Source organism: Leopardus geoffroyi, chromosome B3 (assembly GCF_018350155.1).
Source record: "Leopardus geoffroyi isolate Oge1 chromosome B3, O.geoffroyi_Oge1_pat1.0, whole genome shotgun sequence".
Classification (NCBI taxonomy): domain Eukaryota; kingdom Metazoa; phylum Chordata; class Mammalia; order Carnivora; family Felidae; genus Leopardus; species Leopardus geoffroyi.
Genome location: NC_059337.1, coordinates 132,145,235 through 132,171,357, shown reverse-complemented (window position 1 = coordinate 132,171,357; position 26,123 = coordinate 132,145,235). Strand labels below are relative to the sequence as shown.

At 38.6% G+C, this 26,123-nt stretch overlaps 1 protein-coding gene across 3 annotated transcripts in view; it reads right to left on the bottom strand.

Moving 5' to 3' along the window:
* SPATA7 (spermatogenesis associated 7) overlaps positions 1–26,096 on the bottom strand; it is a 38,447-nt gene extending 12,351 nt beyond the window's left edge. The window contains exons 1-5 of one of the 3 annotated variants that reach the window (XM_045451817.1): positions 25,910–26,077; positions 18,773–18,847; positions 16,590–16,685; positions 12,233–12,280; positions 4,459–4,592 (exon numbers count right to left, since the gene is read on the bottom strand). In XM_045451817.1, the coding sequence (XP_045307773.1) occupies positions 4,459–4,592; positions 12,233–12,280; positions 16,590–16,685; positions 18,773–18,847; positions 25,910–25,928 (372 nt within the window). In that variant the 5' untranslated portion in view covers positions 25,929–26,077. Of the gene's footprint in view, positions 1–4,458; positions 4,593–12,232; positions 12,281–16,589; positions 16,686–18,772; positions 18,848–25,909 lie in introns of all 3 variants that reach the window. The other 2 variants (XM_045451818.1, XM_045451819.1) reach the window with 2 other exon arrangements.
* Between the last annotated feature and the right edge of the window lie 27 nt (positions 26,097–26,123).

Sequence of the window (26,123 nt, the reverse complement as noted above, 5' to 3'; positions counted from 1 at the left end):
CACAAGCAGAAGAGAGGGGCGGAGGGAGGGAGAGAGGAAGGGGAGGGAGAATCCTAAGCAGGCTCCACACTCAGCATGGAGCCTGACGCAGGGCTCGATCCCACAACCCTGGGATCATGAGCTGAGCTGAAATCAAGGGTCAGACACTCAACCGACTGAGCCACCCAGGTGCCCCCTCAAAGGAAGTCTTTAAAGGCAGAAATATACTCTCATCTATCTCAAATGGGCTGGAAAAACTGCTTTTGAACTGACTGAAGGCAAGAAACTTCTCTATTTTTAGGTATCATAATTCCAACCTTGCATCCTACACTTTTTCTTTCCTTGGAAACCTGTAGGACATAGTATGAAATCAATTGTACCAATCTGCTTTTTGAGATTATATAACGGTTTCCTGTAGGTACGAATATTGGAAAGCTTGGATGGATATAATTTTCACAGAAAATAAATAACACACTGGTAAATTCACCAAAATCTGAACAACAGGTAACTGTAAAGTTCTAAAATCAGAGAAGGGTTTATCAATTATATGTGAATAGAACAAAAATTCTGGTTGTAATCTGACTGCTTTCCTTTCTTAAGTCAGCTTTACAGTTCAATGTGATTTGTTGTGAACTGTGACTTAAGAATTCATATAAAGTGATAATCGTTCCCCAGCTTATACACTCATCATGTTTTCACGTCAAGAACACGTACCCAACTTTTACAATCACAGAACAACTGAGTACTAAATCTTTTTCAGGGACGATGTCAGAAGAAACAGCACACAAAGATTTTGCAATTGTCAGATTTTAAAACAGTCGAGGAATCATTTCAATTGCAGAATAGGATGGGTACAAATTATTTAAAAATCTGATTAACATTTGTTTTGCAAAAAAGTTTCAAATTCTAGTTTAAAAAAGAAACTGATAGCTCTTGTTTTTCATTGTTTTATATTGCTTTAAAAATGTTTCAGGGATGCCTGGGTGGCTCAGTCAGTTGAGCCTCTGACTCTTGATTTTGGCTCAGGTCATGATCCCAGGGTCGTAGAATCAAGCCCACTGAGCATGGAGCCTACTTAAGATTCCCTCCTTCCCTCCCTCCCTCTCTCTCTCTCTCCTTCCTTTCCCTCTGTCCCTCTCCCCCGCTTGTGCTCTCTCTCTCTAAAAAAATTTCCTAGATTTATTTCGGAATATGGGTCACATTCACATATTCAATTAATACTAACAGCACACAGTAGGTGCTCTACCAGTGATGTGAATGACTGGTGAATAACTGTGTGGGGTTACAGGGTACAGACTGGAAACACACTGGAGGCTCCTGAGGTGACAGCGTGTGAGTCAGAGTGTGAGAGAAAGAACAGGATGAGTGTCTGGACAATTAGAAGAAACGGTTTTTGATTATATGATCTCACGTATATAAATGGCTAATATGTTCAGAGGCTAAAGTTAGCATGTTCTTTTTAATTGTAGCAAACTTTTCAGGATATGCAGATTATAACTAGGATAGGTGTCTATTAACCATAAAGCCCAATTATTAAAATAGTATACCCAAAATAATAATTTGAATCTGAATTCGTCTAAATGTTTATCAAGGCTTATAAAAAATGTTTGCACGGGGCGCCTGGGTGGCGCAGTCGGTTAAGCGTCCGACTTCAGCCAGGTCACGATCTCGCCGTCCGTGAGTTCGAGCCCCGCGTCGGGCTCTGGGCTGATGGCTCAGAGCCTGGAGCCTGTTTCCGATTCTGTGTCTCCCTCTCTCTCTGCCCCTCCCCCGTTCATGCTCTGTCTCTCTCTGTCTCAAAAATAAATAAACGTTAAAAAAAAAAAAATTTAAAAAAAAAAAAATGTTTGCAAATTGCAAGTTACTGTGAATTTTTTTTTTTTTGTAATTTTTATTTATTTTCAGAGAAAGAGAGTGCACTTGCACTTGCATAGGGGAGGGACAGAAAAAGAGGGAGAGAGAATCCCAAGCAGGCTCTGTGTTGTTTGTATATAGTTTTTGTCCACTTAGAATTCACAGTAACTTGTGGGGCATCTGGGTGGCTCAGTCTGTTAAGCGCGGACTCTTGATTTCGACTCAGGTCATAATCTCATGGTTTCTGAGAGCGAGCCCCGTGTCAGGTTCCTTGCTAACAGTGCAGGCCTGATTGGGATTCTTGATCTCCCTCTGCCCCTCCCTCACCCTTGCTCTCTCTCTCAAAATAAATAATCTTAAAAAAAAAATCTTTAAAAAAAAAGGAAACACTTTAATACAAAAAATATTAAGATAAAGAAGTTCAAAGCACAGTGATAATAGGTTTGATTTGATTCACCAAGAAAATATATCATCTCTTAATCTGTATATATAGAATAATATACTTAAAATCTACAAAACAAAAATTAGTAGTACTAATTTTTAGAGAAATAGCTAAATACATAACCATGTGGAATACTTCTCTTAATAAATGATAGACAAGACAAAAAAATCAATAAGATTTGAATATATAAAAGATATGAAGTTTAATCCAATGAATACAGAGTATACTAAATACTGCACGCAACAACTACGGAATATATTTTCTTTTCAAACACATAATGACACGGTGCATTTTAAGAAATCTGTCTCCCTACTGGGCCATAAAACGAATTTCTCAACAAATTTCAAGAAATGGGTATCATATAGATGTTCCCTGACCACAGTACGATTAGGCTAGAAATCTGGAACAAAGAAAAAAACTAGGGAAAAAATACATACAGATATTAAGAAATACTTCTAAATGACTCTTGGGTTAAAAAAGAAATAATGGAAAATACTCTCAATTGCATTGTAATAAAAATACCACATATCAAAACTTGTGGGATACAGCTAAAGCAGCATGTGGAGGAAAATATATAATCTTAAATATGCTTATACCGTCCCAGAAGTGAGGATGAGAATAAGCTAAGCAAAAGTAGGAAAAGTAATGCAAAATAAACCCAAAGAAAACCAAAAGGGGAAAAGGTAAGAGCAAACATTAATAAAATAGAAAACAAAATACAACAGAGAAAATTAATGAAGTAAAAAATATGCCCTTTTTAAAAAGACTTTAAAAACTGACAAATCTCTGGTGAGAAAAATCAGAGAGAAAATAAAGGCACAAACAAACAACATGAGGAATAAAAGGGGGAAATAATACATATTCAGGAGAGATTAAGAGATTATATTTAAACAAGTCTCTGCCAAAAATTTGAAAATTTAGATGAAATGGACAACTTCTGACATAAATACATTAAAAAATAGTTCTATAATGATTCAAAACATTGAAATAGTGGTCAAAAATCTTCTCAAAAAGAAAACTCTAGGCACCCAGATCATTTTAATGTTGAGTTCCATCAAATTCAAGGAATAAATAGTTCTAAATTCATATAAATTATTCTACAGGAAATAGCACATAGACATGAGTAGAGAAGAAGGAAAATTATAGGTCAGTATTGATAACGGAGGTAGATGCTAAAATCCTAAACAAAGTCTTAGCAACTCTACTAACTATGTATAAAAAAGGTATTGCACCACAACAAGGCTATGTTTATACTAGGAATGCAAAGTTGTTTTAACATTAGAAACTTGACTGTCATTCACTACATAAACACATTTAAAAGAAAAATGATACCACCTTTTCAAAAAATGCAGAAAGAGTATCTGCATATTAACATGCATTCATGAGAAAGGAAAAACAAATCCTCCATCAGATGTTAAAGGGTGTCCCAGAACACCAACAGCAGGGGTCAGTAAGCTATAGCCTGCAGCCAAATCTGCTCGATTTTTTTTTTAATGTTTATTTATTTTGAGAGAGAGAGAGAGAAAGGGGCAGAGGGAAAGAGAGAGAGAATCCCAAGTCATTTCCACGCTGTCAGCACAGTGCCCAACGCACGGCTGGATCCCACACAATGTGAGATCACGACTAAGCTGAAATCAAGAGTTGGGTGCTTAACCAACTGAGCCACCCAGGCACCCCTGGCCTACTGTCTTTCTTCTTCTTCTTCTTCTTTAATGTTTATTTATTTCTGAGAGAGAGAAAGAGAGAGAGCGAGTGCAAGAGAGCAGGGGAAGGGCGCAGAGAGAGGGAGGCAGAGGATCTGAGGTGGGCTCTCGCTAACAGCAGAAAGCCTCACTCAGCGTGGGGCTCAAATTCACGAACCTTGAGATCATGACCTGAGACGAGGTCACACACTCAACCGAATGAGCCACCCAGGCACCCTTGCACTGCTGCTTTCTTAATAAAGTTTTACTGGAACACACGTGTGCCTGTTCATTTATATAGTGTCTGTGGCTACTATCCAATGGCACAAGGGTCATGAGCGACCGTGGCCTGAAAAGCCTAAAATATTTACTATCTGGCTCTTTACAGGCGAAGTTTACCGATTCTGACATATGGCAAACACGCTACCACAAAGTCAGGTTGTACCACTGATGGAGTAGCTTGGAAACATCCGCTTTTAAAAGGTGAAAATACTATCTTACCTTTTGTAGACTGGTAAATAATGACTTGGAATTATTTTTAGAATTGGCCGGCACTGCTGTCTTATTTAATTTCAACTCCTTTTCACATCGTGCCAATTCCTTTTTGAGTTTCTCTCTTCGTTGTTGGTCTGCATCTGAGGGGGAAAACAAATCTTTTAAAATGTAGAACAAAATAGAAAAATTAAGGTCTTGGTCGTGGAAGAGGCATAAAGGGCACTTTTTTTTTTTTTTTGCTAAAAAATGTTTACACTATTGATATATAAATAAAAATCCAAATACGTTTCTGTATAGAGAAGCTAACAAATAATTTACAGAAACTGTAAGTGCATTAGCTATTTTTAAAAAGTGTTTATTTATTGAGAGAGAGAGCGCACATGTGTGTGCAAGCAAGTGGGGAAGGGGCAGAGAGAGACAGAGAGACAGAGAGACAGAGAGAAAGAGAGAGAATCCTAAGCAGGCTCCAGGCTCAGTGCAAAGCCCAATGCAGGGTTTGATCTCACAAGCCTAAGATCATGACCTGAGGCGAAATCAAGAGTTAGATGCTTAACTGACTGAGTTAACCCAGGTGCCCCTGCATTAACTATTTATTATTTTTTCTAAAAATTTTTTTAACATTTATTTATTTTTGAGACAGAGACAGAGCATGAACAGGGGAGGGTCAGAGAAAGAGGGAGACACAGAATCTGAAACAGGCTCCAGGCTCTGAGCTGTCAGCACAGAGCCCGACGTGGGGCTTGAACTCACGGACCGGGAGACATGACCTGAGCCGAAGTCGGACGCTTAACCGACTGAGCGACCCAGGCGCCCCTGCATTAACTATTTAAAGAGCATAAACAAGATGTGACATTTTGGCTCCTGACTAAGCCTAAGAGCTCAAGAAAGCAATTCCTAGCTGATATTCAGAGATATGAAAGTTAGAAAGCTTGATGTGTTGTGACTCTGTCGTTACTAAATGCAGAGTGTGAGTTGATCCACAGACTCTCAGCCAAATGCAGTATTATTGTCAATACTATCACATACAAGTTTAAGTTTTATAAATGACTTAAAAAAATAACATTATTTGCCATCAGGATAACGGATTTCTACTTCTCTTAACTGCTATTATTTGAAAATATAAATGAAAACAATGGTTTCACACTTTACGATGCAAGTCAAGTACTGAGTTGTTATCAAAGATTTATCATTGTATAAAGGCTGAAAATAGCAAAATGAAAGCTAGATTACTAAAAAAAAGAAAAAAAACTTAAAAAAAAAAAAAGCGGGGAGCCCAAAACAAGCGTTAGCAAGGATGTGGAGTAACTGAAATCCTAATGTGTTGGAGGTAAGAATGCAAAAAGGCACAGCCCCTTTGGAAAACAGTTTGGCAGTTTCTTTAAGAATTGAATATACTTTGGGGCACCTGGGTGGCTCAGTCGGCTAAGCATCCAACTCTTGATTGTGGCTCAGGTCATGATTGCATGGTTTGTGGGTTCAAGCCCCAAGTCAGGCTCTGCAGAACCTGTTTGGGAGCCTCTCTCTCTCTCCCTCTCACTCTGCCCCTCCCCCATTCACACATGTGCATTCTCTCTCAAAATAAATAAACTTAAAAAAATCATTAAAAAAGTTAAATATAATTTTACCTATGACCCAGCAATTCCACTCTCCGGTATATACTCAAAAGAGATGAAAACTTATGTCTACACAAAAGACTGGTACATGAATGTTCTTAGCAGTGCTTCTCATAATAGCCAAAAACCCAGAAATGATGCAAATATCCATCAGCTGATACCAGACAAAATGTGGTATTATCTATACAATTTAGCAATACTATACCAATACTAATACTACTTAGCAATTAAATGAAGTACTGATACAATCTAAGGAAAAGGTGAATCTAGAAAACATTATGCTAAGTGAGAAGTCTAATGTAAAAAACCACAGAGTGATTCAGTTTCTATGAAATGTCCAAAAAAGAAAAATCTATAGATTAGTAGTTTCCTGAGGCTAGGGGTGCCCATAGAAAGCAGCTGCAAATGGGTACAAAAGATCTTTCTGGGCTGACATAAATGTTCTAAAAGTGGTTTGTGCTAATGCCTGTATAATTAAAAAATTTTTTTAACATTCATTCATTTTTTGAGAGAAAGAGAGACAAAGTGTGAGTGGGGGGTTGCAGAGAGCGAGGGAGACACAGAATCTGAAACAGGCTCCAGACTCTCAGCTGTCAGCATAGAGCCCAATGTGGGGGGGGGGCTCAAACTCACAAACTGAGATCGTAACCTGAGCCAAAGTCAGATGCTTAACCGACTAAGCCACCCAGGTGCCCCTATGCAATTTTTAAACTTAGTAAAAATCAGTAAATTTTATGGTATGCAAATCATTTGTCAATAAAACTGCTATAAAAAGTAAAGTCTTTTAATGCATTCGATTTATGGGACTATTTGATCAATTCAACAAACTCTGTAGAGATATTCTAGTGTAGATACTATGAAGATTGAAATGATCAAATCAGTAGTAGTCTGTTAGATAGAAGAATGTATCTTATAAAAACAGATGGCTTAAACCCAGAGATTTCTTTTTTAAAAAGTGTCTATAAAATGTGTTTCTAAGTTATAGTAATTATAATGAGCATCAGCTCTATAACACAAGAATAATGAATATTAATTACACTTTAGTTTGGTGATAACAATCTTTGTAATTCTTCTGGCCATCACAATTTTCTTCATTGACATGGCAAAAAAGAAAACCTCTTGTCTCAAATGACTGAAAGCAGAAAATACCGTGTGATAAATAAGCACTAGCTAACTCTAAATTCCAAAAACCAAAAATAGGAGCAATTCTTTAAATACAACCTATATGCTGTCAACTGTCAATTTTTTTTCTGCATCCTGGACCTCTCTCCTGAACTCCAGACTCAAACTCCGACTACCTCCTTAAGATCTCCATTTGGCTATCTAATAGATACTTATTTCAAACTATTATAATGACCACGAGTGAGCTCTTGATTCACTTCCTTCCCCAAATCTCTTCCTATCATATCCCTCATTTCAGTAAATTAGAACCTATTTTGATTGACAGGCTCTAAGTGTTGGGAGTCATCCTTGACTCCTCTTTTTCCTCATACCCTATCCACATCCAACCCATCAGTAAGTACTGTTGACATGCATTTGAAATGTTTCCAGAATGCAGCCATTTCACACTTCCTCTACTGCAACCATTTTGGTCCAAGTCACCATTATTTCTTTTCTTTTCTTTCTTTTCCTTCCTTCCTTCCTTCCTTCCTTCCTTCCTTCCTTCCTTCCTTCCTTCCTTCCTTCCCTCTCTTTCTCTCTTTTTTCTTTCTTTCCTTTCTTTTCTTCTTTCTTTCTCTTCTTTCTTCTTTCTTTTCATTCATTCATTCGTTCATTCATTCATTCAAGTAAGCTCTACACTCAAAGTGGGGCTTGAACTCGCGACCCCAAGATGAAGAGTCGCATGCCCTACTGAGTCAGCTAGGTGCCCCAAGTCATCATTATTTCTTATCTGCATTCCTGTCTCCTAACTAGTCATTCTGCTTCTACCATTGCCCCTTACAGACTGTTCTCAATTCAGTAGCCAGAGAGGTGCTTTTAAAAGTTAAACTGGCTCTATTACTGTTCTACTCAAGACCCTCCAATGGCTTCCAATTTCATCCAGAGTGAAAGCCAAAGTGCTCACAATGGCCATAGCCCACCAGGTCTGCTCTCCCTGTCCCACCTCAATAACTTCCCCTCCTAGCACTCTTCAGCAGGCCCATTTCACGTCAGCTATGTAGCTTTCCTTGCTGTTCCCTGAACACACAGATCACGATGCCATTTCAAGGCTTTTGTAATTGCTATTTCCTTGGTTTTGACTGTTCTTCTTCCCCCATTTACCCACTTGCCTCTCCTTTAATTCTTTCAGGTTTCTGCTCATTTTATCAGTGAGGCATTCTCCAGCAGACTCTCAATGTCTCTTATCCTGCTTGATTTTTTTCTATTGCATTTATTACCTTCTGACATATTCTGTATTTACTTTTTTCTTTGTATTTACTTATTGTCTCCTTCAACTAGAATGCAAGTTCTATAAAAGCAGGTAGAACAGTATCCAGCACAGAGTAGGTACCTAATAAATATTTGCTGAATTAATCAACGAATAAATTCTAGTGAACTAAACAACATATTATGCAAAATACCTGATTATTTTAAATTAGTGAATATGGATTTTAGATCCCAGGGTTTGGTTCACTAAGGGGATTAATACATATATTCAGGCAGGCTTTTTATTACTCAAACTAAATAAAAAAGAGATAATCTTGTTTTATATATTTATTGTTCAGGAAATTAATATCTGTATGAAAACTAAGCAAAACTTTCCCATTTAGAGGTGATTCTAGTTAAACAGGATTGTCTGATAATGACAATTGGGTAAAAACATCTTTTTTTTTTTTTTTTTTTTTTTTTGAGAGAGAGAGTGAGAGCGAGAGCAGAGGAAGGGCAGAGGGAGAGGAACAAAAAGTATCTTAAGCAGGCTCCATGCCCAGTGCAGAGGTCAACGTGTGGCTCGATCCCACAACCCTGGGATCATGACCTGAGTTGAAATCAAGAGTCGGACACTTAATCGACTGAGCCACCCAGATGCCCCAGGTAAAAACATCTTAGTGCAAATAATTCAGATTTTTTAAAAAAGATTCAATTTAGCTATCTAGCTATTATTTCATTTTCTTGTGTGTGTGATCTCTATACCTAACGTGGGGCTCAAACTCATGACCCCTGAGATAAGAGTTACGTGCTGTACCAACTGAGCCAGCCAGGTGCCCCAAATGATTCAGATTTTTTTAAGCTGGTAAATACTAAGCCAGTTTTTTTGTGCTATAAAACATCATTAATATGATACAGAAGAAACAATATACACCACAGAAATTAAAAATCTGGAAGGATCTTAGAGATTATCTAATTACCTTTCATTTTACAAGAGTGGAGGGTAAGAAATAAAATGACTTGCCCACATAACTTGAATCCTGTGGTCAATTTAGTCTGTAAAAACATACTTAATTCTGTACTCTTGCCTAAAACGCCTTTACTCCTCTTATAAAATTATTTGAACTCCAAGATTCCTTCAAAGATATGAGAGCCTACAGTAGGGCCTGTTACAAACTTACGTTTGTACATAAGGGAATACGCAGAAGGAAGAGAATAAAAAGTGCCAGGTACAGGACCTGCAAAGACACTGTGCTCACTGAATGGCAGCTGGTGGCAACTGGCTCAGCTTAAAGGTCCTCTCTGTTCCACTAAGAAGATATCCAAGAAGAGACTGGGTCCAAACAATCCTGCAGTGTTTGATCTTTCCCAGGTTGCACCTAAGGGGCATTTCCCTACCTATGGTCTCATTCGTTCACCACTTAGCATGCACTATCTTGGGCTGATACTTATTTTTTAATATGGAAATCCTCTCTGATTTTGTCTTATTAGTAATACTGAATTACTAGTAATACTAATAATCTACTACTAGACAAGCACAGGCCATGTCCTTTGGCTATTTTTAAGTATATATTTCCTGATTTGAACTCAAAGACTTCAAATGGTATCTTTTAGAACATTTTAAAATAGGAATTTCAAATTTTGTGATCTGATTATTTCCTTAGTAAAGATTATTTAGAAATCTTGGGTCACTATAGCTTTTCACATACATATAACTATCAAGCTTATCAGTTAAGCTATTAGGATACAAATAGTAGACAATATCTATCTGCAGAAAAATGCTGGTTATGGTAGTTTAATGAATCATTCACTAACCTTAAAAAGCCAAGGGAAATGAGAATCCTTGGCAAGCCCTTTAGAACTACCTAATTTTTTTTTTTTTTTTTACTTATATCCAAGTTAGTTAGCATACAGAGCAATAATGATTTCAGGAGTAGATCCAGTGATTCATCCCCTACATATAACACCCGGTGCCCATTCCAACAAGTGTCTTCCTCAATGCCCCTTACCCATTTAGCCCACCCCCCCTACCCAACACCCCTCCAGCAACCCTATTTGTTCTCTATATTTAAGAGTCTCTTACGATTTGCTCCCTCCCTGTTTTTATATTATTTTTGCTTCCCTTCCCCTATTTCATCTTTTTTGTATCTTAAATTCCACATATGAGTGGAGTCACATGATATGTCTTTCACTGACTTGACTAATTTCGCTTAGCATAATACCCTCTAGTTCTATCCATGTTGTTGCAAATGTCCAGATTTCATTCTTTTTGATTGTCAAGTAATACTCCATTATATATGTATATATTTATATATTTTATATACATACACACATATATATATTTGTATGTATATAATTTATACACACACACACGCGCGCGCACACACACACACACACACACACACACACACACACCCCTTCTTTATCCATTCATCAGTCGATGGACATTTGGGCTCTTTCCATACTTCGGCTATTGTCGATAGTGTTACTATAAACATTGGGGTACATGTGCCCCTATGAATCAGCACTCCTGTATCCTTTGCATAAGTACCTAGTAGTGCAATCGCTAGATCATAGGGTAGTTCTATTTTTAAGTTTTTGAGGAACCTCCATACTGTTTTCCAGAGTGGCTGCATGAGTTTGCATTCCCACCAACAGCACAATAGGGTTCCTCTTTTTCCACATCCTCACCAACATCTTTGTTTCCTGAGTTATTAATTTTAGCCATTCTGACAGGTGTGAGGTGGTATCTCATTGTGGTTTTGATTTGTATTTCCCTGTTGATGAGTGATGTTGAGCATTTTTTCGTGTGTCGGTTGGCCGTCTGGATGTCTTCCTTGGAAAAGTGTCTATTTATGTCTTTTGCCCATTTCTTCACTGGATTATTTGTTTTTTGGGTGTTGAGTTTCATAAGTTCTTTATAGATATGGGAAGTACTACCTTAATTTTTATACGTAGGAATGAAATCCAGAAAAGTTAAATAATTTATCTAAAGTCACACAGCAATTCAGTGGCAAAGCCTGGGCTGAATTCTAAGTTCCAAACTTTGAAATACAAGCTTCTTTTATTTACGGATAATTTTTAAAAGTTAGAAAATGCTTCCTCAAAAGGCAATATATCAACACCCATTAGGATAGCTACTGTCAAAAGAAAATAACAAGTGTTGGGAAGGATGTGGAAAAACTGGAACACTTGTACACTATTGGTGGAAATGTAAAATGATGTAGCTGGTATACAAAAATACCATGGGGTTTTTTTCACAAAATTAAAAATAGAATTACCATATGATCTAGCAAGTTCACCTCTGGGTATACATGCAAAAGAACTGAAAGCAGAGTGTCAAAGAGATATTTGTACATCCACGCCCACAGAATTATTCACACTAAGCAAAAGGTGGAAACAACCCAAGTGTTTACCGACTTACGATTGTATCAACAAAAAATCTTTAAAAAGAAAAGAGATTCTAACATATGTTGCAACATGGATGAAATTCAAGCACATTATGCTAAGTAAAATAAGCCAGCCACAAAAGGAAAACTACTGGATGGTTGCACTTACGTGATGTACCAGAGTAGTCAAATTCAGAGAGACAGAAAATAGAATGGTAGTTGCAAGGGGGGTTTGGAGCAGTTATTCTGCCGGGTACGAAGTTTCAGTTTTGCAAGATAAAAAGGGTTTTAGAAATGGACGGTGGACGGTTGTACCGAAATATGAACGTGGCTAATGCCACTGAAATGGTTAAGATGGTTAAAAATTGTTACGATGGTAAATTTTGTTATGTGTAGTTTAGTTCAAAAGTCAACATGTCAAAAATTACTTACATTTGATGCTGGCACTCATGCTTAATGGAACTGAGCAGTCTACGGCAGCTGAAAGAAAAAAATCAGTTGTTCAGTATATTCTTAACATTTATAAATGACAACATATATTAAATGTGGAAATCACAAAAAGTTCCAGAATTTGCAGTTCCTTGTTTTGATTTTTATGGTACGTCTAGAAGCGAAAAATATAATATCCTTGAGAAAAAAAAAACAAACACTGGTTGGAATTAACAGCTCATTGGATACTGCAGAAGGAAATATTAGTGAACTTAAAAACATAGCAATATAAACTATTCAAAATGAAACGGAGTAAAGGAAGACTGGAAAATAAATGCACAGAGCGTCCCTGACCTAACCTACCCGAATCATGCACTTAACATACCTGTAATTGGGAGTCCCAAAACAAGTTCCTCCAAAAAAGCAAAATTAGATGCCCTACACCACCTGATTTCAAGATTTACTGTAATGCTATAGTAACTAAACAATATGCTAATATAATAAAGACACAGAAGATCAATGGAACTGAAGAGTAAGTCCAGAAATATACCCTCAAATATGGTCACCTGTCTTTCAAAAACTGCCAAGGCAATTCAACATAGAAAGGACAATCTTGGGGAGCCTGGGTGGCTTGCTGGTTGAGCCCCCCACTCTTGATTTTGGTCATGGAATCGAGCCCTGTATCAGGCTCAATGCTGAGCGTGAAGCCCCCTTAAGATTCTGTCTCTCTCATTCTCTCCCTCTACCCCTCTCCCCTGCCTGTACTCTCTCTCTCTCTTTGTCTAAAATTAAAGAAAAACAAAAAACAAACGAAAAAAAAGGACAATCTTTTCAACAAATGATACTGGAAGTATTTGGATATTCATAGGCAAAAAAAAAGTTACTCCTTATATCATATATACAAAGTCACTCAAAATGGATCACAAACTTAAAAAAAAAAAATGTAGGAACTAAAACTTACACTTCTAAAAGAAGACAAAGAAAATCCTAGTGACCTAAAATTAATGAAAGATTTAAAAAAAATTTTTTTGTTTTATTTTTGAGAGAGAGAGAGAGAGAGAGAGAGCGCAAGCAGGGGAGGGACAGAAAGAGAGAGGGACAAAGGATCCAAAGTGGGATCCACACTAGCACACTCTGAGCCCAATGTGGGGCTTGAACTCATATGCTGCAAGATCAGGACATGAGCCAAAGCTGGCCGGTCAACCAACTGAGCCACCCAGGCACCCCAGGAAAAGATTTCTTAAACAGGATATGAAAAGTATAAACTACTATTTTTTAATTTTTTTTTAAGTTTATTTACTTATTTTGGGAGAGACAGAAGAAGGTGAGCAGGGAAGGGGCAGAAAGAAAGGGAGAATCCCAAGCAGGCTCTGTGTGCTGTCAGCGCAGAGCCTGATGAGGAGCTCAAACTCATGAAACTGTGAGATAACGATCTGATCCAAAATCAAGAGTTGGATGTTTGACTGACTGATTTACCCAGGCACCCCTGAAAAGTTAAACTATTAAAACAATCGAAAAACTGAACTTGATTTCACATGTCACAAAACACAATTTTTCTCTAGATTTCTCAATCATTTAAAATATAAACTTCAGGGGCACCTGGGTGGCTCAGTTGGTTAAGCAACCAATTTTGGGTCAGGTCATGATCTCACAGTTTGTGGGTTCGAGCCCCACATCGGGCTCCATGCTGACAGCTCAGAGCCTGCTTCCGATTCTGTGTCTCCCTCTCTCTGCCCCTCCTCTGCTCATGCTCTCTCAAAAATGAATAAATGTTAAAAAAATAAAACAAAACAAAATAAAATAAATAAATAAAACATAAACTTCATAAAACATTAACTAAAATTTAAAACTTTAGCTCTTCCAGGCACCTGGATGGCTCAGTTGGTTAAGCGTCCAACTCTTGACTTCAGCTCAGGTCATGATCTCAGCATTTGTGAGATTAAGCCCTGCATCAGGCTCTGCGCAATCAGCTTGGAATTTTTCACCCCCACCCCCGCCCCCCGCCCCGCAACTCACGTGTGTTCTCTCTCTCTCAAAATAAATATTAAAAAAAATAAAAAACACAAACTTTAGCTCTTCAAATGAGAAGATAAAAACTTTTTTAGAAGACGTTAGTGAAAAACTGGTGAAATTCAAAAAAGTCAGTAGTTACTAGTATTCTATCAATAGTCACTTGCTAGTTTTAATAACTGTACTGTGGTTATATAAGATTTTAACATTAGGGAGAGCTGGGTGAAGGGTTTCTGTGACACCGTACTGTTTTTGCAATTTTTCTATAAGTCTAAAACAATTTCACAATAAATATTTTTTAAAGAATATGAAAAGGTTAAGTCTCAGGGAGAAAATATATCTGATATACGACCTGTTTTTAATACATAAAGAACTCTCACAACTTAGTATTAAGAAGACAAATAACTTATCTTTAAAAATGGGCAAAAAATTTGAACAGATATTTCACCGAAGAAGATCTACAAATAGAAAATAAGTACAATAGGGGCGCCTGGGTAGCTTAGTTGGTTGGGCATCTGACTTCGGCTCAGGTCATGATTTCACTGCTCGTGAGTTCGAGACCTACATCGGGTTCTGTGCTGACAGCTAGGAGCCTCTCTGCCCCTCCCCTGCTCATGCTCTGTCTCTCTCTCTCTTTCAAATATAAAATAAAATATGTTAAAAAAAAAAAAAAAGGAAAATAAGCACAAGAAAAGTTGTTCAACATCATAGGCATTAGAGAAATACAAGCTAAAACCTGATGAGCTACCACTATGTTTCTACTAGAATGGCTACGAAAGGAAGTACTGTTCTGGTGAGGATGTACAAGTGACAGAAATACACAATGGCAGTCACTCTGGAAAACAGTTTGGCAGTTTCTTACAAAGTTCAACATACACTTACCATTTTACCCCACAATTCCACTCCTAGTGAATAAATTTAATCAAGTAAAATGGAAGCATGTGTTCAAAGACTGTATGTGAAGATTGTATGCTTTATTCCTAATGGCCAAAAGTGAGTCAAAACAATCCAAATATCCACCAACTGATGAATACATAAATTATGGTATAGTCATTGACTGGAAAACTACTTAGCAATAAAAAGAACTATCGATGCACACACCAACATGGATTAGTCTCCAAAGCGTTAGCTAATTCAAAGAAGCTAGACACAAAATGATTCATACTGTATGATTCCACTTATATGAAATTCTAGGAAAGGAAAACTATAGTCATAGAAAGCAGATCAGTGGTTGCCAGGGATTGAAGGAGGAGACTGATTGCAAAGGACTAGGGAGAACTTTTTAGGATGATGGAAATGTTCTATATCAGGGGTCAGTGAACGTTTTCTGTAAAGGGACAGATGGTAAACTTTTCAGGCTTTGCAGAGTGATATGGTCTCTGTCACAACTAGTCGACTCTGCCTTTTAGTGCAAAAACCACCATAGACGATATGTCCAAGAATGAACACGATTGCCTTTATATCTGGACAATGAAAGTTGAATTTTTTTTTAAATTTTTTTTTAACATTTATTCATTTTTGAGAGTGAGAGAGACAGAGCATGAGTGGGGGAGGGGCAGAGAGAGAGGGAGACACAGGATCAGAAGCAGGCTCCAGGCTCCGAGCTGTCAGCACAGAGCCCGATGCGGGACTCGAACTCACAGACTGTGAGATCATGACCTGAGCCGAAGTCGGATGCTCAACCGACTGAGCCACCCAGGCGCCCCTGAAAGTTGAATTTTATGTGACTTTCACATGTTACAAAATATTGCTCTTTTGATTTTTTTCTGACCACTTAAAAATATAAATATAAATATTATTTCTAGTTCAAGACCTGTAAAAATAGGTGGTGGGAGGGTCTGACCAACAAGCTGTAGTTGGCTAGTCCCTGTTATAGAATGATTGTTGTGGTGATCATACAAATGGATATATGTTCCAAAACACAGATACTTAACTGTACACTTAAAATTAGTCATTTTATTATATATAAGTTATTATCTCAACAAAGCAACCAAAAAGAAAAAAAAGAGCAGCTGGTATCTTCTTTGTACAATTTCTGTAGATGTGAAAACAAAAGCAGATTATAAACTTTCATTATATTAACATCAATATCTAACCACAAAAATGTATTAGGGATAACACAGGTAAAATGAAATAAGTAGTTATTATATAGATATCACATAGAGTTAACAAAAATGGCATTCTGAATTTTCTATGTATAGAAGTTATAGTTAACAGGTGATATCTTGCTACATGAAACATAAATACATTTATATATAATATATTCATTTCTGCCACAGATTTACCCTAACTAGAAGTGAAGCTGAGGATTTAAATTGGATATAGAAAGTTCACATTTGCACATTTTTACCTTTGGCTGAAAGGATTTTATTATAGTGAACAGCCATGTGATTCTTGACCAGGTGGAGAGTACTTAGTCTGAGAGAGGAGGAGTCAGTGCAAAAAGCTAAAAATTAAAACATATTTAATCATTATATATTTAGAATTAATATCAAGTCATGAGAAAAACAAGATATTGATTATTAAGTTCATTTTTATAAAATGTCCTGAAAATTAACATACTGACGTATCTGTGATGCTGGGTATGTCCTAGCCTTCATCTTGCACTGGTAACGGACAAGCTCTTGACTACTTGGGTTCAAGCCTTTCTAAGACTGAGAGTTTGGGAAGAGATTCTGGGATATAATCTATTATCATTACATTTACAAAACTATTTCTTATTGACAGACATTAATCTCATAACTAAAAGCGTTTAGCTTGCTTGCCTGATTATAAAATAATGTTAGCATTGTTAATAGTTGAGTAAGTCAAACAAATCCAAAACTCTAAAATTCTCTGCAAAGATTCTTTTCTGAGGGGCGACTTCTAATTTTACACCTGAAAACACGATCAGTTTACTGCTCTCTTTTTTTGAAGTATTAGGAATATATTAAGACAAATACGATCACATAGAAATTCCATAAGCTTCTCAATCTCATCTAAACTGTTTAAAAGATACCTTAGAAATAATTAAGCACTTATATATGAGTGTATAAAATGTAAATAAATCTAGGCATAACTTTTTAAACATTAAAAACCATTTTTGAGAATACATACATATAGTTAAACAAAACCAACAGCTAAAATGGCATATAAAGATTGAAAAGTAAGTGAATATCCTGTCACGACCCCTAGCCTCCCCTCCCAGAAGTATACTCTACTACCAATTTTATGCATCCTTCTAGGGAAATTCTATGCATAATACAAACATATACAGTAACGATAAGCTTGATACTTGTACTACAAGTAAAATTTATTGAATAGGTACCGTGCATGCACTGTTCTAGACTCTTCACATGTAAAAGCCATTTAGTCATTATTACCATTTAAAAGAAGTGGAGACCAAGAGAGATGTGAATAAGGTCTTCAAGGTCGCACAGCTGATAAAGGACGCAGTTTAGATGTGAACCAAATCAGCTTCATACCTAGAACCACTATACCTACAGCAGCTCCACACATATATTCTTAAAAAAAAATGTTAGCAAACTACATATTGTTGTTCTTCATCCTGTTTTTCTAATGTATGTATACTTTACATCTAGTTTAAAATTTTTAGTTAAAAATAATTTTTCAATGTTTATGACTCTGCTTTATGTGTATATATACTTTATTACCAGAAATAAGTAAGTTAATTGAAAATGCGATCCGTCTTTCACTTTAAAAATTTTTTTTTTCAACGTTTATTTATTTTGGGGACAGAGAGAGACAGAGCATGAACGGGGGAGGGGCAGAGAGAGAGGGAGACACAGAATCGGAAACAGGCTCCAGGCTCTGAGCCATCAGCCCAGAGCCCGACGCGGGGCTCGAACTCACGGACCGCGAGATCATGACCTGGCTGAAGTCGGACGCTTAACCGACTGCGCCACCCAGGCGCCCCCGTCTTTCACTTTTAGAGGAACCAGAATCAAAGACTTTTCATGTAAGTAAGGAAAAAAAGATTTTCAATTATTTTGCCTAAAAGTGCAGTTTAAATTTTGAAGCTATAATTATAAAAATATATTTTAAGTTCATGTTAAAAATTTAAAGGCTTTAAAGTGTGAAAACACAGAAAATTCAGATTTCCTTTTCATAGGATCGAGAACTCCGGTTGGAAAAGAGGCCCATCGGTGTTTACTCCGGATACAAATTGCATTTTTCAAGTGCTCTTCCCTTTCAGTACCAGTGTCTTTAATAACCTCCTGACCACCATTTTAACAAGGAAGGTAAGCTGTATGCCAGGGTGGTGGTCTGCCAGCAAAGAGTAGAGCTGGGCCGGAGATACAGCAGGGAGTGGGAGGCGACCAGGTCCACGTCCTGGGCACAATAGTAGTGTGAAATGATGGCCTCCTAAATTTTCTCAAGAATTCCTATACTATTTAATTATAATTAACAATACGAGGTTCAATATTGATTACATGAAGTAATTTTTCATCATGTCATACAATTTACAAATAAAGGAAACAAACAGTCAACCTTTTAACAAATAATCTTTTACCATTTAAACACCTCACTTACCATTACTTTTGGTGCTCAAGTGTCCTTTAAATAGGCATGGTGAACCATATCTGGGAAGGACAGAGGTTGCTCTGACTTTTAACAAAAAAATATAAATTAGGATAAGTAAAACACATCTTTCACGAAAACAAAAATACTGAGCATTTAAAAATAATAAATCTACCTTTGATTTTAAATATCAGAATTGTTTTATTTTGTTTATTTATTTTTAAGTAGGCTTCATGCCCAGCACGAAACCCAACGTGGGGGCTGAACTCACAACCGAGATCAACAGCTGAGCTGAGATCAAGAGTCGGACCCTTACCTGACTGAGCCACCCAGGCGCCCCTCAGAATTGTTAAATTTTATTCAGTCATATTACTAACCAGCAATGATACATCAGACAGACAAAAATTCTTCTGCCATAGATAAAAGGCCTTCTCTTTTAACAAAGTAAGTTGTTTCCAGAACAGGTGTACCTTGAGACTTCAGTTTCACTGGATAAAATGATAACTATATCAATTATGTTATCTGATACATATTAATTTTATTCTGTATACCACTGACCTACCAGATTTTTTAATGATTTTCAGATACAGTTGAAGTGAGATTTTGAGTTAATACATATGTATTAATTATTTAGTTAATCATAGGCCAGTCTGTCCTTAAAAATAATTTTAAGAAAGTAATCCCCGGGGCACCTGGGTGGTTCAGTCAGTTGAGCGTCCAATTTCAGCTCAGGTCATGATCTCACGGTTCGTGGGTTTGAGCCCTGTGTCGGGCTCTGTGCTGACAGCTGGGAGCCTGGAGCCTGCTTTGGATTCTGTGTCTCCCTCCCTCTCTGCCCCTCTCCCACTCACATTCTATCTCTCAAAAATAAATAAATGTGAAAAAAATTAAAATAAAAAGTAATCCCCTTACAAAGTAGTTTAATAAATTAGAAATTATATAATATAATGTCACTATGTAGAAGATATATAAAAATGTCAGAATCAGAACTTAATTATTAAAAGATGTCTTAAAGTTCATCTAGTCCAACTTACTTACACTCTTGTCTGGATCCTATCTCCCCTAAAGTCAGTGTCTCATCTTTCAGACCAGATGGATGGAAAATTAGACATAAACCTCCTCACAAAATTAATTTATTTCCTCCAAAAGTAGATTGTGTATTGAGGGGTAACCTTCAAGATAAGAAGGCTGAGTTACAGAGTTTAATGGAATTTAACATGCAAAATATGAATACTGTATCACTAAGACATGTTTTAAGTGTATAAAATGGTCAGTCTGCCATCAGGTGGGCTGCTATAAGCTATAAAGGCGTGGAGGGGGCACAAAGTCTGGAAGAAATATAGATGACTGAAAATAGAAAAAGAGGTGTCTAGGTAGAACTAAAATCCAGGACCAGAGAACAAAGTCTGCTAAAAGAGACTAAAATAGAAAAACAAGTTGAGATCAGAATGTCTGAGAAGATCCTTCTGTATCACAGGCCAGAGAGCAGGAAGGAAAAAAATTAACTTATTATTTAGGACAAGAGAGATCAAGATTACACCAATTGAATTGGTAATGACAGTCATGAAATTAGCATAGTTTGTTTCTACCAGGAAAGAAGGGGATCTGAAACCTAAACACACAAAAAAGCAAATTAACCAACAAAAACTCTCAAGCAGACCTTGTGTCTATGGAGGAAAAATAAGTGTTTCACTTTCTGCCTGCCCGGAACCCAATGCCCCTGTATGTGGAGACAGGACCTCAACTTGCCCTTGGGGAACCACTAGCCCTTGACTTTTGGTCCAAGTGGTTCAAGCACAGCTTATTCTACTGCTCAGAGGTGGGCATATAATCCAAATCTGACCAGCTATGCTGAGTGAATCAGGAATGACTATGTGACCCAGGTCCAGCCAATGACACACAATCCTGGGACTTTTACTGGAACCATTAGGAAAGAGACATTCTTTCCACTGGGCTAGAGCCCAGTGCAAGACAGAAATCAGCCTGGAACTTCTGGTGGCCATCTTGTACCATACAAGGGAGACCAATCTGAGAATGAAACCTGCCTGGAGAAAAGTGGAAGACAGAGAGATTCCTGGTGATATTGCTTGAGTCTCTGGATCTAACTGAAGCTCTACCCTTATCAGACTTTTCTTTATAGGAGCTAAAAATTCTCTAAGCCAGTTTGAATTGGGTTTCTTCACTTGTAGTCAAAAGTTAATTTATTGAATACTAACCTTGCCAGATACTGTTCTAAACACTTGGTAGCTACAAATGCACTTGATCCTTACAACAATCCAATGAGACAGGTATTATCATTGTCCCACTTTATAGATGAAGCACAATGAAGTAAAGCATGTAATTTGCCCAAGATTACACAGCAACTATGTGTAACAGATTCAGAGTTTGTGGATCTCAATCCAGGGGAACTTGATAAATGTTATGTGTTCTGACTGTTCCACTGACCAGCCATTCCTCCATCTCTCTCTCTCTCTCTCTCTCTCTCTCTCGGGCCTCTCTATTCCCTGAGAAACAATGATATTGAAATTAGGCCAATTAATAACCCTACAATATCCTCTAAGTGCTCAAGTGAAAGGACAGTTACGTATCTCTCACTTTAAATCAAGTTAGAAATGACAAAGCTCAGTGAGGAAGGCATGTTGAAAACCTCGACAGGCCAAATCTAGGCCCCTTGTATCAAACACTTAGCTAAGTTATAAAAATGCAAAGGAAACGTTCTTGAAAGAAATTAAAAGTGCTGCTCCAAGGAACACATACATGATAAGAAAGTGAAACAGCCTTACTGCTGACACATAGAAAGTATTAGTGGTCTTGAGAGAAGATCAAACCAGCTACAACAGTCCCTTAAGCCAAAGCCTAATCCAGAGCAAGGTCCCAACCCTCTTCATTTCTATGGACTAAGAGAGGTAAAGAAGCTGCAGAAAAGAAGCTTGAGGCTAGCATAGGTTGGTTCAGGAGGTTTAAGGAAAAGAAGCCATCTCCATAGCATAAAAGTATAAAGTGAAGCAGCAAGTTACCTAGAAGATCTAGCTAAGATAATTAATAAGGATGGCTACATTAAACAGATTTTCAACGTAGATGAAACAGCTTTACATTAGAAGAAGATGACATCAAGGACTTTCATAGCTAGAGAGAAGTTCCTGGCTTCAATGCTTCAAAGGACAGGATGACTCTTGTTAGAGGCTAAAGCAGCTGGTGACTTTAAATTGGAGCCAATGCTCATTTACCATTTCAAAAAGCCTAGGGCCCTTAAGAGTTATGCTAAATCTACTGTGCTCTATAAATGGAACAGCAAAGCCTAGGTGACAGCACTTCTGTTTACAACATGGTTTGCTGAATATCTATCTATCTATCTATCTATCTATCTATCTACCTACCTACCTACCTACCTTGGTGTTCTGGGTGGGCTCGATGGATATTTTAAGCCCACTGTTTTGAGGTCTACTGCTCAGAAAAAGATTCCTTTCAAAATATTACTGCTAACTGACAATGCACCTGTTCATCCAAGAGCTCTAATGGAGATGTACAATTAGATTAATGTTGCTTTCATGCCTGCTAACACATTATCCATTCTGCAGCCCAGGGATCAAGGAGTAATTTCAACCTTCGAGTCTTATTATCTAAGAAATACATTTCATAAAGCTTTAGCTGTCATTCCTCTGATGGTTCTGGGCAACATAAATTGAAAATCTTCTGGAAAGTATTCACCATTCTAGATACCATTGAGAATGTTTGTGATTCATAGGAAGAAGTCAAAATATCAACATTAATAAGTTTGGAAGAAGCTGATTCCAACCCTCACGGATGATTTTGAGGGGTTTAGGACTTCGGTGGAGGAAGTACCTGCAGATGTGATAGAAATAAGAAACCTAGAATTAGAAGTGGAGCCTGAAGACGGGACTGAATTGATGCAATCTCACAATAAAACTTGAACGGATGAGGAGTTGCTTTTTTTTTTAAATTTTTTTAATGTTTGTTTATTTTTGAGAGAGAGAGAGAGAGACAGAGGCAAGTGGGGGAGAGGCACAGAGACAGAGAGAACAAGAGAGAGAGAGAGAGAGAGAGAGAGAGAGAGAGAGAGAATCCAAAGCAGGCTCCAGGCTCTGAGCTGTCAGCACAGAGCCCGACGTGGGGCTTGAACCCACAGACTGTGAGATCATGACCTGAGCTAAAGTCGACCGCTTAAACGACTAAGTCACCCAGGTGCCCAGAGGAGTTGCTTCTTAAAGATGAGCAAAGTGGTTTCTTGAGATGGAATCTATTCCTGGCAAAGATGCTGTGAAGATTGTTGAAATGACAACCCAGGATTTAGACTATTACATAAACTTGGCTGATAACCAGAGGCGAGGTTTGGGAGGATTGACTCCAGTTTTGAAAGAAGTTCTACTGTGGGTAAAATGCTATCAAAAGGCATCGTTCGTGAACAGAGAAATCGTTCGTGAAAGGAAGAGTCAGCTGATAGGGCAAGGTTCAATGTTTAATGTTGTCTTATTTTAAGGCATGCCACAGTCACCCCAACTATCAGCAACTACCACCCTGATCGGCCGGCAGCCATCAACATCAACGCAAGATCGTCCACCAGCAAAAAGAATACCACTTGCTGAACGCTCAGATGATGGTTAGCATTGGTTAGCAATAAAGTATATATATTTTTTAATTTACTTTTGAGACAGAGAGAGACAGAGCGCAAGTGGGGGAGGGGCAGAGAGAGAGGGAGACACAGAATCTGAAGCAGGCTCCAGGCTCTGAGCTGTCAGCACAGAGCCCAACGCGGGGCTCGAACTCACGGACCGCGAGATCATGACCTGAGCCGAAGTTGGACGCTTAACCGACTGAGCCACCCAGGCGCCCCAAAGTATTTTTAAATGAGGGTATGTACATTATTTTTTAGACATAATGTTACTGCATACTTAATAGACTACAGTGTAGGGTAAACACAACTTTTATATACACTGGGAAACCAAAAATTTTATTTGACTCAGTTTACTGAGATATTTGCTTTATTGTGGTGGAACGGACCCTGCAGTATGTCCGAGGTATGCCTCTGTACTTTAAATTTTACATATATCCTTTCCCATGCTCCCACCTCTGCCATGGGATCGTATGTAAAAATAATGGCTCTAAGGTTTCACATTCCTCACCTGGACTCAAAGCCTGTTCTGCCACTTACTATGACCTTGGCAAGTTATATATGACCCTCTTATTTACTGTGAAATGAGGATAATACCTATCAAGATGTTTTTGTGGATTACATAATGAGATAACTTGGGAGTTGTTTCTGTTACACAGCAAGGATAGCTTATGTTGTAAAGTTTCTAAAAAACATAAAAGCAGGGGCGCCTGGGTGGCTCAGTCGGTTAAGCGGCCGACTTCGGCTCAGGTCATGATCTCGCGGTCCGTGAGTTCGAGCCCCGCGTTGGGCTCTGTGCTGACAGCTCAGAGCCTGGAGTCTGTTTCAGATTCTGTGTCTCTCTCTCTCTGCCCCTCCCCCGTTCATGCTCTGTCTCTCTCTGTCTCAAAAATAAATAAACGTTAAAAAAAAAAAAACATAAAAGCATGTTGGTTTGCTTTTTCTGGAACTTACGTTGACAGTGTCAGAATATACAGTTTGCTATCAATGGATAGTAATCTCGTATGTTCACAACAGGACTTATTTTGACCAATGATTATGTAATAAAAGCACACTCATATTCAAAAGTGAGACACTGCAAGGAACCATCTAGCAGCTTGGTTTAAAGATACTTTTAGGGGGTGCTTGGCTGACTCAGTGGGTAGAGCATGTGATTCTTGATCTTGGGGTGGTAAGTTTGAGCTCCACATTGGGAGGAGAGAGGACTTAAAAATATATACAAATAAATAAAGATACTTTAAAGATATACAAATAAATATAAATATTTTATATAAATATAAAAATTTATATATTTATAAATAAATAAAGTATAAATACAATATATACAAATAAATAAAGATACTGGGTCCACTTGACCCAGACAGTATTCAATAAAGAGTAGGTGAATATAGTGATTATGGATTAGTCCTTTGCCGATAACACTGAAGCCAACAACACTGCATCATTTGGAAACATACAAGAAATGCAAAGTCTCAGCCCCCAGCAGACCTACTGAATCATAATCTGTTTTTTTAAGTTTATTTATTTTATGTGTGTGTGTGTGTGAGAGAGAGAGAAAGAGGGCGTGAGCGGTGGAGGGAGAGAGAGAGGGAGAGAGAATCGCAAGCAAGCAGGCTTCGCACTGACAGTGCACCGCCCGATGCAGGGCTCCATCCCACAAACCGTGAGATCATGACCTGAGCGGAGATCAAGAGACCAACTTAACCAACTAAGCCACCCAGGCGCCCCCATAATCTGCATTTTAACACGATTCCCAGGGGATTCCTATTCACATTAAAGTTAAAGAATCCCTGGGTTATTTGTTTTGTGGGGAGGACGGTGGTTACAGAAGGGAAGATTTCGTATTTAACCGATTACTTAAAATGTGCCAGGAGTTGGGGCGCCTGGGTGGCGCAGTCGGTTAAGCGTCCGACTTCAGCCAGGTCACGATCTCGCGGTCCGGGAGTTCGAGCCCCGCGTCGGGCTCTGGGCTGATGGCTCAGAGCCTGGAGCCTGTTTCCGATTCTGTGTCTCCCTCTCTCTCTGCCCCTCCCCCGTTCATGCTCTGTCTCTCTCTGTCCCAAAAATAAATAAACGCTGAAAAAAAAATGTTTAAAAAAAAATGTGCCAGGAGTTATATATTATCCGCATTTAAACTTCAAGAACTCTATGACATGGACATTTTACTGTCACATTCGAGAGATGAGGAAATTGAGGGTCGTCCTTGCGGAGAGCAAGGGAGCTTGATCTGGGGGACCTAAATTTAGTTCCTCTGCCTCGGAGCCACTGAGGTAAGAAAGGCTGCATGCGCCGAGTTCAAGAGACCGGGCCTCCAGCAGTCAGGGCCACAAATTCTGAGCAGGCAGGACCTCGTCCTCCTGTGCGCGGGTTAACACTGGGGCCAACAGTGGCGAGTCAACAGGGGACCTGAAGCCCCCAGGGCGCAGTCCCGACCCGCGCCCACGCGCCACGGATCCCGGACCCCAGGCCCGGTTACGCGGCGGCGCGAGGCGGCGATCGCCCTTGAGAGTTCCCTTTACCTCTCCGGCTGCCATTCATGCTTAGATCCTCTTGCAGCCGCCGTGAGGACACGCCGGACCCCCTTAGGTCCTTCCCCGGGCAGGGTCAGCCCCTGCAGCAGGGGACTGGCGCGCAGGAGCCGGCGCTGGGCGGCAGCCGCTGGAGACCGTCGCTAGGCCCGTTGCTAAGGGCCGGGGCCGCGGCGCCGGGATTGTGACGTCACCGCGCAGGGAC